Raw genomic sequence first — 17,377 nt, forward strand, 5'->3', positions numbered from 1 at the left:
TCACAGTCGCTCGTGCACTTGTCACCTCGAGGTTCGATTACTGCAACACTCTCTACATGGGGCTACCTTTGAAAAGTGTTCGGAAACTTCAGATCGTGCAGAATGCGGCCGCGAGAGCTATCGTGGGGCTTCCTAGATTCGCCCACGTTTCTACAACATTCCGTGGCTTGCACTGGCTGCCGATCGGTTTCCGGTCACAATTCAAAGTGTTGGTAATGACCTTCAAAGCCCTACATGGCATTGGGCCAGAATACCTCCGGAACCACCTTCTACCGCACGAATCCCAGCGGCCAATAAAGTCCCACAGAGTTGGCCTTCTCTGGGTCCCGTCGACCAAACAATGTCGTTTGACGGGCCCCAGGGGAAGAGCCTTCTCTGTGGCGGTCCCAGCCCTCTGGAATCAACTCCCCCCGGAAATTAGAATGGCCCCCACCCTCCTTGTCTTTTGCAAGTTACTTAAGACCCATAGGGAAACTAAGACATCTCCCCCAGGCTTATTATATTTCATGTTTGATGTGTATGTGTTGTATGGTTTTTAATTGTTGAGGTTTTTATATATTTTATTATTAGATTTGTTCCATTGTTATACTGTTTTTATTACTGTTGTGAGCCGCCCCGAGTCTTCGGAGAGGGGCGGCATACAAATCTAATATATTATTATTATTATTATTATTATTATTATTATTATTATTATAACATTAAAATCACACAGATTAAAATATTACTAAAAAGGTAAGGGTTTCTAATTTTATTTAAATATCACTTTGTACAGCTGGACATTTTTCAAAATGCAATGCCTGAGAAAAGCCTCAAACATTGCAATGGCTTTGACTTTATGAAGCAATTTTAATCTGGCTCAGGTGAAAACATTGCACGGGGAAAGCATCCTGTCAATCAAATTTTGAAATGGAAGAAATGGGAAATCATATCCTGGAATATTTTGAGACTGTCAGAATGGAATGTGGTTGCCCTCTCCTCACTATAAAAGCATAAAGTGAACAGGTGCTATCTCTTCTGGAGAAGAATAAATACCTCTTGTCCAAAAAAACCAACAGGTCGCCTCAGGTAAATAACACCAGTTATAGCAGGGGCAGGCAAGGTGGATTGTTCTATGATATGTGGACTTCAACTCCCAGAATTCCTGGAGCTAGCATGATTGGCTCAGGAATTCTGGGAGTTGAAGTCCGCAAAACAAACACAGCCCACCTTCACCCCCTGTGTTAAAGCGAGGCAAAGCACGGACTGAGGGCCTTTACACCGTCCTCCCACCCTGAGACCAACGCACATCCCGTATTGGACAAATCTGTCTGAGTGACGGCGGAGCGCTTCAATCAAGCCCCCTTTATGACGTAGCTCTCGCGCTTAGGCGTTTCCGTTACGCCCCCTCGGCTTTTCCCGCACTTTTGGCGGCGGCTGAGGGGGCCTTTGTGTTGGTAGTGGCGGCGGTGGTGGTAAGTTGGCGTTCTCCTTTCTGAGGCTTTGGATACCGGCAAGGCCTTTTCGAGTCGCGTGGCCTCGCTTTGCACCGTCGGTTTGGCTCCCGTCGCCATCTCCTAAAGTCAGCGGGGTGGGGAAACCATGGCAACTTTTGACCACCTGTGGACTTCAACTCCCAGAATTCCTCGAGCCCGTATTGGCTCGGCGGGGCAGGCTGAGGGATTCTGGGAGTTGAAGTCCAAAGTTGCCTTAGTTTAGCTTAACCTCTGCCTGGCAGCTTTTCTGCCACCATCCTCCAAATCTCTCGGGGTGTTGCAGCGGGAAGAAGGCCTCGCCCCTTCGACTTTTTCTAGATAGAATAGAATAGAATTCTTTATTGACCAAGTGTTATTGGACACACAAGGATTTTGTCCTTGGTGCAGATGCTCTCAATGCACACTAGTTTGAATGTATCTTCTGAAAAACTTTCCTAAAAGATGTCTATTCAGCTATTATTGCTAATAGAATTAAAGATACTATTAGCTTAAAACCACAATACACAATTTATAACTTGTTATGATGATCCAGACTGATTTACTCCAATCTGTAGTAATCTGTATATTATAGAATGGAATGGAATGGAATAGAATTTTATTGGCCAAGTTTGATTGGACATGTAAGGAATTTGTGAATATGCTCTCAGTGTACATAAAATAAAAATATACATTTATCAAGAATCATGTGGTACAACACTTAATGATTGTCATAGGGGTCAAATAAGCAATGAGGAAACAATAGTACTGTAATATAAATCTTAAGGATTACAAGCAACAAGTTACAGTCATACACTCATAAGTGGGAGGAAATGGGTGATAGAAATTATAAGGAAAAATAGTAGTAATAGTAGTGCAGACTTAGTAAATAGTTTGACAGTGTTGAGGGGATTATTTGTTTAGCAGAGTGATGGCATTTGGGAAAAAACTGTCCTTGTGTCTAGTTGTCTTGGTGTGCAGTGCTCTGTAGCGACATTTTGAAGGCAGGAGTTGAAACAGTTTATCTTAATTCCCCCATGCCTGGCAATAAAGGCGGGTCTTTAATAATAATAATAATAATTATTATTATTATTTATTAGATTTATATGCTGCCCCTCTCTGAAGACTCGGAGCAACTTTAGCAACTTATGAAAGGCAAGGAGGGTGGGGGCGGTTCTAATCTCTGGGGGGAGTTGATTCCAGAGGGCTGGGGCCGCCACAGAGAAGGCTCTTCCCCTGGGGCCCGCCAGCTGACACTGTTTAGTCGATGAGACTCAGAGAAGGCCAATTCTGTGGGACATTATCATCGCTGGGATTCGTGCAACAGAAGATGGTTCCGGAGGTATTCTGGTCCGATGCCATGTAGGGCTTTATATTTAGGATGGTTGCAAGATCCTGGGATCACGTGATCCCCTTTTGCGACCTTCCGACAAGCCAAGTCCATGGAGAAACCACATTCACTTAACAACCATGTTACTAAAGTAGCAACTTCAGTGATTCACTTAACAAATGTGGCAACAAAAGCCATAAAATGAGGCAAAACTCACTTAACAAATGTTTCGCTTTTAGCAATATAAATTTTGGGCTCAATTGATTGATTGGGTTTATATGCCGCCCCTCTCTAAAGACTTATATGCCGCCCCTCTCCAATTGTGGTCCATCTCCACTTAGCCGAACTTAATTTTCATTGGGAGAAATCTTATCTATTGTATTTATTTCTCTGCCACTATTCCCGTAGAAGTTTTAGCCATGGTTAACTTAGCTTTTACAGTTGTGCAGTGAACTGAAATATATACCAGCTTTAGATTATATGTTTGTACAACACATCAATCTAAAATGAGGCTTAATGATTACCTTTAAGATGGTGATAGTTTTCTTCCTTTCACTATCTACAATTTACAATGAACAATCACTGAAGTGATCACTTTTATTTTTAATAAAATGTCAAGGCAGTTGTGCTACTTGTAACATCTCTTATAATTAAGAGTTAAGAAACTTAATTTGGTACGCATCAGATATTTCATCTTTGTTCTCATGTTCTATATCCCTACAAGAAAAGCTGAAGGAAAGTGTTACATGTGTAATGCAAGCAACTGGAGATGGCAGAGAAGAGTGGAATCCTCAATTTATATAGGACATGCAAATGATATGATATGAAATGAAATGAAATGAAATGAAAGAGTGTTCAGAAACTTCAGATCGTGCAGAATGCAGCTGCGAGAGCAATCATGGGCTTTCCCAGATATGCCCATGTCACACCAACACTCCGCAGTCTGCATTGGTTGCCGATCAATTTCCAGTCACAATTCAAAGTGTTGGTTATGACCTATAAAGCCCTTCATGGCATCAGACCAGAATATCTCCAGGACCGCCTTCTGCCACACGAATCCCAGCGACCGGTTAGGTCCCACAGAGTTGGCCTTCTCTGTGTCCCATCGACTAAACAATGCCGTCTGGTGGGACTTAGGGGAAGAGCCTTCTCTGTGGTGGCCCCGGCCCTCTGGAATCAACTCCCCCTGGAGATTAGAACTGCCCCCACCCTTCCCATCTTCTGCAAGATGTTATGTCGCCACGCATGGGGGGACTGATCCCCCCCTTTGCTGATTATAGTACTTGAGAATGGTATGATTGTGTAGTACTGATTGTTTTTTTTAATATTAAGGGGATTTTAACTTCAGTTTTACTAATATTACATTTGTACCACTGTTTATTGTATTTTATTATTGTTGTGAGCCCCCCCGAGTCCTTGGAGAGGGGTTGCATACAAATCTAATTAATAATAATAATAATAATAATAATAATTATTATTATTATTATTATTATTACCCCGCTCATCCTGGCTCCCAACTCCATTGTGAGTCACTCATGACTTACCTGGCGGTGGTGGCGTCTCCTCCTCTTGGCCACATCCTGAGCTCTGGCAGCGGCACTGCGGTCTGCTGTTTCCAGGGCAGTCCAGATCTAAGCACTCCATGGGCTGGATATGTTTGATTTGATTTGATTTATTAGATTTCCTCTCCGAACACTTGGGGCGGCTCACAACAACAACAATACAATATACAAAGTACAAATCCAATATAAGTTAAAAAACAAATTTAAAAACCCATACATATTAAAAATGATCATTACTACACAATCACACCAGTCTCATATATTACAGTCAGAAAAAGGTGGTGCTGGGGGGAAAAGATAGTTATTCCCCCCATGCCTGGCGACATAGATAGGTCTTCAACATCTTGTGGAAGGCGGGAAGAGTAGGGGCAATTCGAATCTCCGGAGGGGATTTCAGAGGGCCGGGGCCGCCACAGAGAAGGCTTTTCCCCTGGATCCTGCCAAACAGGATTGTTTAGTCGACTGACCCGGAGAAGGCCAACTCTGTGGGACCTGATCGGCCGCTGGGATCCGTGCGGCAGAAGGCGCTCCCGTAGGTATTCCGGTCCGATGCCAGGTAGGGCTTTATAGGTCATTACCAACACTTTGAGTTGTGACTGGAAACTGATCGGCAACCAGTGCAGGCCGCGGAGCGTTGGCGAAACGTGGGCAGATCTTGGAAGCCCCACCATAGCTCTCGCGGCCGCATTCTGCACGATCTGAAGTTTCCGAACCTCCTGCTATAATGCTTTGCTATTTTTAATAAAACAGGTTGGTTGTAACATGATTGGAAACCTGCCAGTCAATACGTAGCCAATGGGAAATCTTAATTAGAATAGAATAGAATAGAATTTTTATTGGCCAAGTGTGATAGGACACACAAGGAATTTGTCTTGGTGCATATGCTCTCAACGTACATAAAATAAAATATACATTTGTCAAGAATCATGTGGTACAGCACTTAATGATTGTCATAGGGGTCAAATAAGCAATGAAGAAGCAATATTAATAAAAATCTTAGGATATAAGCGACAAGTGACAGTCATGCAGTCAACATGGGAGGAAATGGGTGATAGAAATGATGAGAAAATCTAGTAGAATAGAAGTGCAGATTTAGTAGAAAGTCTGACAGTGTTGAGGGAATTATTTGTTTAGCAGAGTGATGGCGTTTGGAAAAAAACTGTTCTTGTGTCTAGTTGTCTTGGTGTGCAGTGCTCTGTAGCGACGTTTTGAGGGTAGGAGTTGAAACAGTTTGTGTCCAGGATGTGAGGGGTCAGTAAATATTTTCCCTGCCCTCTTTTTGACTCGTGCAGTATACAGGTCCTCAATGGAAGGCAGGTTGGCAGCCATTGCTTTTTCTGCAGTTCTGATTGTCCTCTGAAGTGAATTACAGTTTCATTTTGCAGGTCTTCCTTCCTTCCTCCTTGAAGCTGCCCGTGAGAAGGAGCCACAGAAACAGAAGCTAAAATGTCAGCTTTGAAACACCCTGAGTATCCGGAAGCAAAACTGCTTCAACTGGAAAGCCTGATACCCTGCCGAGAAGCTCAAGCGTCCACTCTATTGTCAATATTTGGAGAGGTACCCTTTTAAATATAAATATCTCTCTTTTTTTCCCATCAGAAGTTCTTGTATTTTCTTTGTCTGAAGATTACTTTGATGCGTCATATTTGGTATTGTAAACAAAGGGTATTTTTAACTTAATTTTCAGGTCCTTGCATCTGGCAATGGTATACAGTGGGGAAAAAAAGTACAGTGATACCTCGTCTTACAAACCCCTCGTCATACAAACTTTTCGAGATACAAACCCGGGGTTTAAGATTTATTTGCCTCTTCTTACAAACTATTTTCACCTTACAAACCCACTGCCGCCACTGGGATGCCCCGCCTCCGGACTTCTGTTGCCAGTGAAGCACCTGTTTTTGCACTGCTGGGATTCCCCTGCTGGGATTCCCCTGCAGCATCGCAAAAACACGGAAGTCCGGAGGTGGGGTTTCCCATGGAGGGGAGCCTCAGGGGAACCCCAGCAGCGCAAAAACGGGCGCTTCGGCTGGCAAAAGGGGTGAGTTTGGGGCTTGCACGCATTAATCGCTTTTCCATTGATTCCTATGGGAAACATTGTTTCATCTTACAAACTTTTCACCTTAAGAACCTTGTCCCGGAACCTATTAGGTTTGTAAGACAAGGTATCACTGTATTTAGTCAGAGACCAATTGTGCAAGTTCTCCCACTTAAAAAGATGAGAGAGGCCTGTAATTGACATCATAAGTAGACCTCAACCATGAGAGACAACATGAGGAAACACATCCAGAAAAATCACATTGTCTGATTTTTAACGAATTACTTTGCAAATTTTCTGTAAGTCATGATGTCAATTACAGGCCTTTCTCATCTTTTTAAGTGGGAGAACTTGCACAATTGGTGTCTGGCTAAATACCCTTCCCCCCCACTGTATATACTGCTCAAAAAATAAAGAGAACACTTAAACAACACAACATAACTCCAGGTAAATCAAACCTCTGTGAATCAAACTGTCCACTTAGGAAGCAACACTGGTTGACAATCAATTTCACATGCTGTGCACATTCAACTTTGCACAGAACAAAGTATTCAATATTTCATTCATTCAGATCTAGGAGGTGTTCTTTGAGTGTTCCCTTCATTTATTTTTGAGCAGTGTATATTGGAACAAAAAACATCAGCTTAAACCTTCACTTCCCAGGAAGCTGTTGCATCATTAGGGTGATTATTATGATATATATATTTTAGGATTGTTAAGAGTATTTGGTGGGCTCTTCCATGCATCCCTAGTTTAGCTCTTTACAGGAACTGTTCTTGTGGTATCTTTACACCAGATTTCATTTTTCTGTTCCTATCGAAAGACTGAACAAGAAATGGACGTTACTGGAATTGAAAGTGATGGTTTATTATTTAAAACAATTGCATAGGAGCGAGGTGCCAGGTGAGGTCTTGTTCTTTTTGCTCACAACAATGGGCAGGAAGTGAGACTAAGCAGAGAGAGTGCTGTCCCAAAGGTGCTTTTCAAAAGGCAACTGGACTTTCTTGGTTTTTTTTTACCCTAATGCTTCATTGGATGAAAAGAGAGATGTTAATAAAAAAAACAAGGAAGTCCAGTTATCTTTCAAAAAGACATTGATAACCAAAAAGAACAATAGTGAATGCCGATGACTTCTATTCAACAGAAAATAATTTGATATGCAACAAGACTGTTAACTCTCCTTCTCTCAAGAGGAAATTGATGATATTTTTATGTTATTTGTAATTTTGTAATTGTCCAGGTGTTTTTTGTTTGTTTAGAGGTGTACGTATGTTTTTCTATTTTCTTTTTTGTGTATTGCAAATATTGCAAATATGTTAATATATATATATATATTTTCTTGATTATGCTTTTCAAAACAAATTAATAAAAATTACTTTTTTTAAAAAAGCACCTTTGAGACTTGGATGGTGGAGAATCTCCATAGACAGAGACAATGCTGTTGAAAAGGTGTATTTGAAGATGAGACTTGGGAAGATCCACTTGCTTGCCAAATTTTCACTATCTGTGATGCTAAATTTTAGGATTCTTCTTTTCTCAAGGTCCTTTTTTGCCTCGTTCAGATTTGTTTTCACTTGTTCTCTCTCTCTCATCAATCATTGTTCAGCTAAGGTACTAAAAAATAATGATTCAAAGTCCTAAAAAACCATTTAAACAAAGGGCAGGGTATGCTTAAAGTAAAAAAAAAAATGACCCCACCCTCCTAAGTATGTATATATTATTTCCTAGCGTCAACATTTCAGCTTTCCAGCCATTTTCATATATGGACACACATCCAGTGGAAAGACTTACGTGGTGCACAACCTTCTAAAAACCTTGGAGGTAAGGATGATCTATTTCATCAGTTTGTTTTGTTTTTATTTAAAAAAAACCACACTTTAAAAAAAAAACCACTTATTTTTTGTTGCTTCCTTTAAGTGGTGCTAGTGGGTGTCGTATTTAATATAGAGAAACACCTTAAATTAATTGTGAGTGAACTGGACTTTTCAATGGGATTGTCCAGAAACCTTTTAGCAGGAGGTGCCCAATGCATAAAATAATTCAGAAAATCAAAGTTGTACTTATTTATACGAAGAGCCCTGCAATTCCATACACCGAAGGGAATCTATATTTGTTCTCTTCCTTTTCAGCTTCCTCATGTATTTGTGAATTGTGCCGAATGTTTTACTTCGAGGTTACTTCTGGAAGAAATATTGAGACAGTTGCAATGCCTCTTCGTCAAAGAAGAAGATCCTTCTCTTATACCCTGTGACACATTCAACGATTTTGTACGTTTATTTAAAAAGGCAGATTTGAATCCCGATCTGCAGAATCAGACAATATATGTTGTAAGTATCTTTTTTTGTACTGTGATCTTCTTCTCCCTAGGGTATTCCCGCAGGTTCCGTGTCTGCTTTTCGAATCGTTGAACACCACTTTACACAGTCAGCTGCATGTCCACGGCGCAGGCCTGGGACTTGCATATCTTTGTTGATGGTGTCTTATATATATATATTTATATTTATTAGATTTGTATGCCGCCCCTCTCCGAAGACTTGGGGCAGCCTCTGTGGGGCCTCTCTAGGAATCTCCCGGGAGGAAACAGGGCCGGAAAAGGTGGGGAGAAGCCTCTGCGGGGCCTCTCTAGGAATCCCCTGGGAGGAAACAGGGCCTCCACCCTCCCTGTGGTTTCCCCAATCGCACACATTATTTGCTTTTACATTTATTCCAATGGGAAAAATAGCTTCTTCTTACGAACTTTTCTACTTAAGAACCTGGTCACAGAATGAATTAAGTTTGTAAGTAGAGGTATCACTGTATTATTACCTAGCTGTGAAGAATGAAACTTGCAATTGGCTCAGCTCAATTGTTATGTAGTTCGTTAACTGTAGAGAGAGAATATTGCTGCACTACAGGGAATCCCATCCTAATAAAATGTAATTAGCTCTAACTTGAAAAGTAAAAATAAAGCTTACCTGAAATACACATCTCCATGTTTCTTACACATTGATCACTATACTTCTGACCACCGCACCTTTTAATTATAGAAAGATGTTTACAGAAATTGAAGCTCCAAAAAAGATGAAAATGTGTTGTGAGGTTTTACTGATCTGTTCCAGGGAGGAAACCATGCATAAAGTTTGGTTTTAGAGAGACGTTGCTTTTTTTATTGATCGTTTTCATATCTGAAGTTACTTGAGAGCAGATGATAAAAGAGCATTAAATTGGTGATCATTTGCATTGGGCAAATTGTCAATAAATCAGAAGAATTAAGAGTGAAATTAGAACTTTCCACTCTGCTGTGCGTGAAAACAGACGCTAATGCGAGCAGAATCAATTTATATGAATTAACCTGTGATGTACGGATTTATTATGGGGTGACTTAAATGAAGATTGATGATAGCCCCTGTGTTTTGGTAGCACAAATTGGCAAAACTAATTAACTCTGTTTTGTTTCATTGGTGAATAATGTAACATATTTCAGCCTCAATTAACTCGAGGGAAAATGAAGATAAATGAAGGGTCTCTTTCACTGTTTTCTAAATGCTTCTGAAATCTAAGTCCAGGTATGGAACAATCATGATTAATCATGAGGCTCAACATGACTCATTCTTCCCCAGTGATTGATGTTGTCAATAAAACTTTGTTGATGTCTACGGTGAGAACAGGGTGTCCTTCATGTTTTTCCTGAGGAGCATTTCAAATTGTAACTTGTTTATTTATGTAAGTGATTCTGAACAATTCCTGCTCTGTGGTTTTTAAAATCAGTAAGTGAAATGTTTTGCTTGTTATATCTGAGCAGAGCCTGGTTACAAGCGGTGTGCTGCAAAGGTCTGTTCTGGGTCCTAGTCTTTTTAATACCTTTGTGAGTGACATAGGGGAAGGTTTGGTAGGGAAGGTTTGCCTATTTGCCGATGATTCTAAAGTGTGCAATAGGGTTGATATTCCTGGAGGCATCTGTAATATGGCAAATTATTTAGCTTTACTAGATAAGTGGTCAAAGCAACGGAAACTGCAGTTTAATGTTTCCAAATGTAAAATAATGCACTTGGGCAAAAGGAATCCTCAGTCTGAGTATTGTATTGGCAGTTCTGTGTTAGCAAAAACTTCAGAAGAGGAGGATTTAGGGGTAGTGATTTCTGACAGTCTCAAAATGGGTGAACAGTGCGGTTAGCTGGTAGGGAAAGCAAGTAGAATGCTTGGCTGCATAGCTAGAGGTATAACAAACAGGAAGAGGGAGATTGTGATCCGCTGTATAGAGCGCTGGTGAGACCCCATTTGGAATACTGTGTCCAGTTCTGGAGACCATACCTACTAAAAGATACTGATAAAATTGAACGGGTCCAAAGACGGGCTACAAAAACGGTGGAAGGTCTTAAGCATAAAACGTATCAGGAAAGACTTCATGAACTCAATCTGTATAGTCTGGAGAACAGAAGGGAAAGGGGGGACATGATTGAAACATTTAAATATGTTTAAGGGTTAAATAAAGTTCAGGAGGGAAGTGTTTTTAATAGGAAAGTGAAAAAGGGGGCACAATCTGAGGTTAGTTGGGGGAAAGATCGGAAGCAACGTGAGAAAATATTATTTTACCGAAAAAGTAGTAGATGCTTGGAAAAAACTTCCAGCAGACGTGGTTGGTAAATCCACAGTCACTGAATTTAAACATGCCTGGGATAAACATCTATCCATCCTAAGGTAAAATACAGGAAATAGTATAAGGGCAGACTAGATGGACCATGAGGTCTTATTGTGACGTCAATCTTCTATGTTTCTATGTTAGAAGTACAGTGATACCCTGTCTTACGAACTTAATTAGTTCCAGGAGGAGGTTCGTAAGGTGAAAAGTTCGTAAGACAAAATAATGTTTCCCATAGGAAACAATGGAAAACCGATTAATGCCTGCAAGCCCCCCCCCCAAAAAATTGCAAAAATGGGCGCTCCGCTGGGCACCTCCACCCGGCTGTCACCTTCTGAAACAGCCGGGTGCTTCTTGACGTTCTCCCGAACTGGAACCCGAACATTTCAGCAAAAGTTCAGGTTCGGGAGAATGCCGAGAAGCGCCGCTGCCCAGCTATCACCTTCTGAAACAGCTGGGGGGCTTCTCGGCGTTCCCCTGAACGCCGAACCCAGAAGTTCGGCAAAAGTTCGGGGTTCAGGTTCGGGAGAGCGCCGAGAAGCGCCGCCGCCCGGCTATCACCTTCCCAGAAGAGCCGTGGAGCTTTCGGCTGGTCGGGAGGCTCAAACGGAGGTGGGGAATCCCAATAGGGAATTCCAGGGGCGGAGCTTTGATGTCACGGAGACGTCCTTCCTGGAGTCCCCATGTTTGTTGTTTTTGTTTTTGTTGTTGTTGTTGTTATTATTATTATTATTATTATTATTATTATTATTATTATATGTCAGCATTAAATCGAGGGGGTGAGTGGGAAGGCTTCTTCTGACACGGAGACTCCGGTGGGGGGAATCGCCAAAAATCAGGGGGTTCATCCCTGTACAGCTCTCGGGATCACACTGGTATGGGGGGGGAAGGGATGTGGGGTGTGCACACATGCTAGCACATCCCCCCCCCCCACTTTTTTTGCATGCGAACCATATGAAACAAGGACATTTTCATAATAATTAAGTCCAAAGTTTTGCAGAGCCCAGCTCCATCTACGGAGAGGGGCGGCATACAAGTCCAATAAATAAATAAATAAAATCTGAAATAAAATATAGTTTCATTTCCCTAACGTTTTACAAAATCCAGCCCTTTAAAAATTAAACAGTCAATTGGTATAATTTTCTATTTTCAGAAGCAATAGAATCTATTTCAATATAAATGTAGGAATTTATTAGCTATTAGAAGAAAATTAAACCACCACTTAACTTTATTTCTTCAAAGCAAAATATAATCTAATATTTTACTTAATTCATTAAAAGTATTTATATAGCTGCCCGTATTTCAACTAAAGCTGGGTGGCTCCCAATCAAAGAGCAAGACATTTTTTTTGGTTGCTTTTAGGCAGATTAAACCAATTAACTGAAATACTTAGACTTTTTAACCAATTGTGCCTACTGGAGGAAAAAAACCCATCATATTTTTCTTAGGAAAATGTAATTCGAGGAATTCTTAGAAAATGTTTGTATTTGTAAATATATATTGAATAGTAGAAACAAAGCTTCCAAATTATTTTTGTGTAACAAACGTCTTTTTTTGTTTACAGGTTTTGGATAAAGCAGAACAGATGCGTGAGCTGGAAGGAAATATTCTGCCAGGTTTTCTTAGACTGCAAGAATTGGTAAGGGAATTTAGCCATATTTCATTATTTAAGAATTAAATCTCCAGCACATCCTGACTGATTTAATATTTCCGAAAGTAAAAATGTCAGGTCTAGCAGATCTGACAATACATTTTAGAAAATCGTTTTTGGTGCGTTTTTAATTTGCATGTTTTTAATGTGAAAATTAGGACAATTAGCTTTTCTGCTAGCAAATTTGCCCAGTTGTGTGTCTTTTGAGTTTAACTACAATTGTTTATTTTATTAAACTGTCTTTTGTGTTGCCATTTGTGATCTATCAAGAATTTGAAAAGTTACGTGACTAAATTAAAAGGATGTTTTCTTAATACCCATTGTAGCTGAGCGAAATAGCGTTTCGTTTGAAGTTTTCATTAATTCACAGCTTGATTTCCCATAATACATGTTGCTCTTAAAATCAGTATAAATTTTGCAGAAATGGGAAAGAGAGAGAAATATATATGACATGGGTGGGGTTTTTAAAAATTAAAAATTGATTTTTAAAAAAACCTTTTTTGCATTTTAAGCAGAAATTGATACAAGCTGACAAACGTCAGGCTTTGTAAACATGTCATTAAAGGTAAGAGGTTGAGAGGTCTAAGTAAGCTAGGTTTTAACAAGATGGAAGAATTAGAGGGTAAAATTCATTTGTTTATTTTGTACTTAAAGTCGGGATGATAGTAAGAAATACATGCAAATAGTTTTGAAGGCAAGAAAAATATTGTTTCACGTTTAATTCAAGACTGTGCTTTGCTCCCCCCCCCCAAATTAAAACTAAATCTACAATAAATTGTAGTACAAAAATGCTAATTTGGGCAGAACCTGGTTAAAATGTGCTTGTTTGGGTTTTGAAGATGCGCATTAATCTTTGTAGCAAACCGAAGTAAATGCCTGAGTCACTTGGACACATCTGTGTGTTTCCCTTGCACTAATCCGATGAAATAAATGTGATACGTTGAGCGTGAGTTTGCTTTGGATTAATGGCATTTGTAGCAGTTCAAATGGATTAGAGAGGCATATTGCGCAATTCCAATCTCTTTCCAGTAGGTAGGGGCTCATAAAGTTGTGGAAATATAACTTATTAAAAATAAGTGTGAGTGACATAGGGGAAGGTTTGGTAGGGAAGCTTTGCCTATTTGCCGATGACACTAAAGTGTGCAATAGGGTTGATATTCCTGGAGGCATCTGTAATATGGTAAATGATTTAGCTTTACTAGATAAATGGTCAAAGCAATGGAAACTGCAGTTTAATGTTCCCAAATGTAAAATAATGCACTTGGGGAAAAGGAATCCTCAATCTGAGTATTGCATTGGCAGTTCTGCGTTAGCAAAAACTTCAGAAGAGAAGGATTTAGGGATAGTGATTTCTGACAGTCTCAAAATGGGTGAGCAGTGTGGTTGGGCGGTAGGAAAAGCAAGTAGGATGCTTGGCTGCATAGCTAGAGGTATAACAAGCAGGAAGAGGGAGATTGTGATCCCGCTATATAGAGCGCTGGTGAGACCACATTTGGAGTATTGTGTTCAGTTCTGGAGACCTCACCTACAAAAAGATATTGACAAAATTGAACGGGTCCAAAGACGGGCTACAAGAATGGTGGAAGGTCTTAAGCATAAAACGTATCAGGAAAGACTTCATGGACTCAATCTGTATAGTCTGGAGGACAGAAGGAAAAGGGGGGACACGATCGAAACATTTAAATATGTCAAAAGGTTAAATAAGGTTCAGGAGGGAAGTGTTTTTAATAGGAAAGTGAACACAAGAACAAGGGGACACAATCTGAAGTTAGTTGGGGGAAAGATCAAAAGCAACATGAGAAAATATTATTTCACTGAAAGAGTAGTAGATCCTTGGAACAAACTTCCAACAGACGTGGTTGGTAAATCCACAGTAACTGAATTTAAACATGCCTGGGATAAACACATATCCATTGTAAGATATAAAATACAGGAAATAGTATAAGGGCAGACTAGGTGGACCATGAGGTCTTTTTCTGCCGTCAGTCTTCTATGTTTCTATGTTAAAAACCTGTTAAAAATAACACTTATTAATCTCGTAAATTTTTATAGCTTTCCACCCACTGTATATCAGATATCTGATATTGCTCCATGTGCCACCTCTGGCACGGTGTTAGTGGATGAGGAGCAAACTGTATTACTCCTGCGCAACAGAAAACGTGGAGGTGGAAAATATCCAGCTAACATTCCAGAGATATGAGCAGTCCCCTAAATAACCAGACCACATACATTAAATGTATAAATATTACAGTGGCACCTCTACCTACAAATGCCTCTACTTATGAACTTTTCTAGATAAGAACTGGGTGCTTGAGATTTTTTTTGCCTCTTCTCAAGAACCGTTTTCCACTTACAAACCTGAACCTCCAAAACTGTACCCGGAAAAGGCAGAAGTCTTCAAAGTTGTCAAGTTTAAGACTTGTGGACTTCAATTATAGTAGCTTCTCATTGTCCCATAACACTCCGCAGTCTGCATTAGTTGCCGATCAATTTCCGGTGACAATTCAAAGTGTTGGTTATGACCTATAAAGCCCTTCATGGCATCGGACCAGAATATCTCTGGGACCGCCTTCTGCCGCACGAATCCCAGCGACCAATTAGGTCCCACAGAGTTGGCCTTCTCCGGGTCCCGTCGACTAAGCAATTTCGTTTGGCGGGACCCAGGAGAAGAGCCTTCTCTGTGGCGGCCCCGGCCCTCTGGAACCAGCTCCCCCCAGATATCAGAGTTGCCCCCACCCTCCTTGCCTTTCGCAAGCCCCTTAAAACCCACCTCTGTCGTCAGGCATGGGGGAATTGAAATTTCCCTTCCCCCTAGGCTTATAGAATTTATACATGGTATGCTTGTATGTATGAGAGGTTCTTTAAATTGGGGTTTTTTAAATTGTTTTGAATATTAGATTTGTTTACATTGTCTTTTTATATTATTGTTAGCCGCCCCGAGTCTTCGGAGAGGGGCGGCATACAAATCTAATAAATACAAATACAAATACACAACATGTGAGGAGACCAGCTTCCCCTGAAAACTGGGCCCTGAATATAAAAATGACATTAAAGTTTTACTGTTGTAAAATCATACTAGAGATGAGTAAAGTGCACACAATCACAACAGGGGAAAGCAGATTGGAAATAAAATGGTATGGCTGCTTTGAGTCCCGTAACAGTTTTAATGATTTAAGTATTATTATTTTTTCAAACGCAATCAATTTGTCCTCCCTAATAATTAAGATATGAATCTTTGGGAAACATAAATGTCATTTAAGTATTATTTCCCCCCCCCCAAACGCAATCAATTTATCCTCCCTAATAATTAAAGATATGTACCTTGGGGAATCATAAATGTCATAGTGCAGAAAAAGAGAATACTGAAATCTTTTTAAAAAAAATCTAAATGGGTAATCTGCTTGATTAAGCTATTTGAGGGCTTCTCACCATGCAAGTAACTTTAAGTAAAATGCTGAATCGGATTAATTTCTTTCCGGTTTTTCTTTTTTGCCAAACCTGGACTCTTCTCTGATTCTCTCCTGGGTTATTTTTAACATAGAAACATAGAAACATAGAAACATAGAAGTCTGACGGCAGAAAAAGACCTCATGGTCCATCTAGTCTGCCCTTATACTATTTCCTGTATTTTATCTTACAATGGGTATATGTTTATCCCAGGCATGTTTACATTCAATTACTGTGGATTTACATACCACGTCTGCTGGAAGTTTATTCCAAGGATCTACTACTCTTTCAGTAAAATAATATTTTCTCAGGTTGCTTTTGATCTTTCCCCCAACTAACTTCAGATTGTGTCCCCTTGTTCTTGTGTTCACTTTCCTATTAAAAAACACTTCCCTCCTGGACCTTATTTAACCCTTTAACATATTTAAATGTTTCGATCATGTCCCCCCTTTTCCTTCTGTCCTCCAGACTATACAGATGGAGTTCATGAAGTCTTTCCTGATACGTTTTATGCTTAAGACCTTCCACCATTCTTGTCGCCCGTCTTTGGACCCGTTCAATTTTGTCAATATCTTTTTGTAGGTGAGGTCTCCAGAACTGAACACAGTACTCCAAATGTGGTCTCACCAGCATTCTATATAGTGGGATCATAATCCCCCTCTTCCTGCTTGTTATACCTCTAGCTATGCAGCCAAGCATCCTACTTGCTTTCCCTACCGCCTGACTGCACTGTTCACCCATTTTGAGACTGTCAGAAATCACTACCCCTAAATCCTTTTCTTCTGAAGTATTTGCTAACACAGAACTGCCAATACAATACTCAGATTGAGGATTCCTTTTCCCCAAGTGCATTATTTTACATTTGGAAACATTAAACTTCAGTTTCCATTGCTTTGACCATTTATCTAGTAAAGCTAAATCATTCACCATATTACAGACCCCTCCAGGAATATCAACCCTATTGCACACTTTAGAGTCATCGGCAAATAGGCAAACCTTCCCTACCAAACCTTCCCCTATGTCACTCACAAACATATTAAAAAGAATAGGACCCAGAACAGACCCTTGTGGCACACCGCTTGTAACCTGACTCTGCTCAGAATACTCGCCATTAACAATAACTCTCTTAAAATTATCTCTCCTCTTAATATTGCTCAATTTACAGACGGAGAAGAACGTGAGTGTGGTTCTCCTTAGTGAAATTGTATGGGAACTTCTTCGCCCCAACACGGGATGCCTTGAGCCGCTGCCGTTATATTTTCCAGATTACAGCATAGGTAAGGACA

The 17,377-nt window shown here is 40.3% G+C and overlaps 2 protein-coding genes across 3 annotated transcripts in view; both read left to right on the forward strand.

Annotated features, from left to right (window-relative positions):
* Positions 1–17,377, forward strand: part of RELN (reelin) — a 522,908-nt gene that overhangs the window by 47,848 nt on the left and 457,683 nt on the right. The window lies entirely within an intron of this gene.
* ORC5 (origin recognition complex subunit 5) overlaps positions 1,359–17,377 on the forward strand; it is an 87,019-nt gene continuing 71,000 nt past the window's right edge. Inside the window, exons 1-6 of one of the 2 annotated variants that reach the window (XM_070755188.1) lie at positions 1,359–1,451; positions 5,726–5,897; positions 8,104–8,196; positions 8,505–8,702; positions 12,558–12,632; positions 17,257–17,368. In XM_070755188.1, coding sequence (XP_070611289.1) covers positions 5,787–5,897; positions 8,104–8,196; positions 8,505–8,702; positions 12,558–12,632; positions 17,257–17,368 — 589 coding nt within the window. In that variant the 5' untranslated portion in view covers positions 1,359–1,451; positions 5,726–5,786. Of the gene's footprint in view, positions 1,452–5,712; positions 5,898–8,103; positions 8,197–8,504; positions 8,703–12,557; positions 12,633–17,256; positions 17,369–17,377 lie in introns of both variants that reach the window. The other variant, XM_070755189.1, reaches the window with a different exon arrangement.

The sequence above is a fragment of the Erythrolamprus reginae genome, chromosome 6 (genome assembly GCF_031021105.1).
Source record: "Erythrolamprus reginae isolate rEryReg1 chromosome 6, rEryReg1.hap1, whole genome shotgun sequence".
Classification (NCBI taxonomy): Eukaryota; Metazoa; Chordata; class Lepidosauria; order Squamata; family Dipsadidae; genus Erythrolamprus; species Erythrolamprus reginae.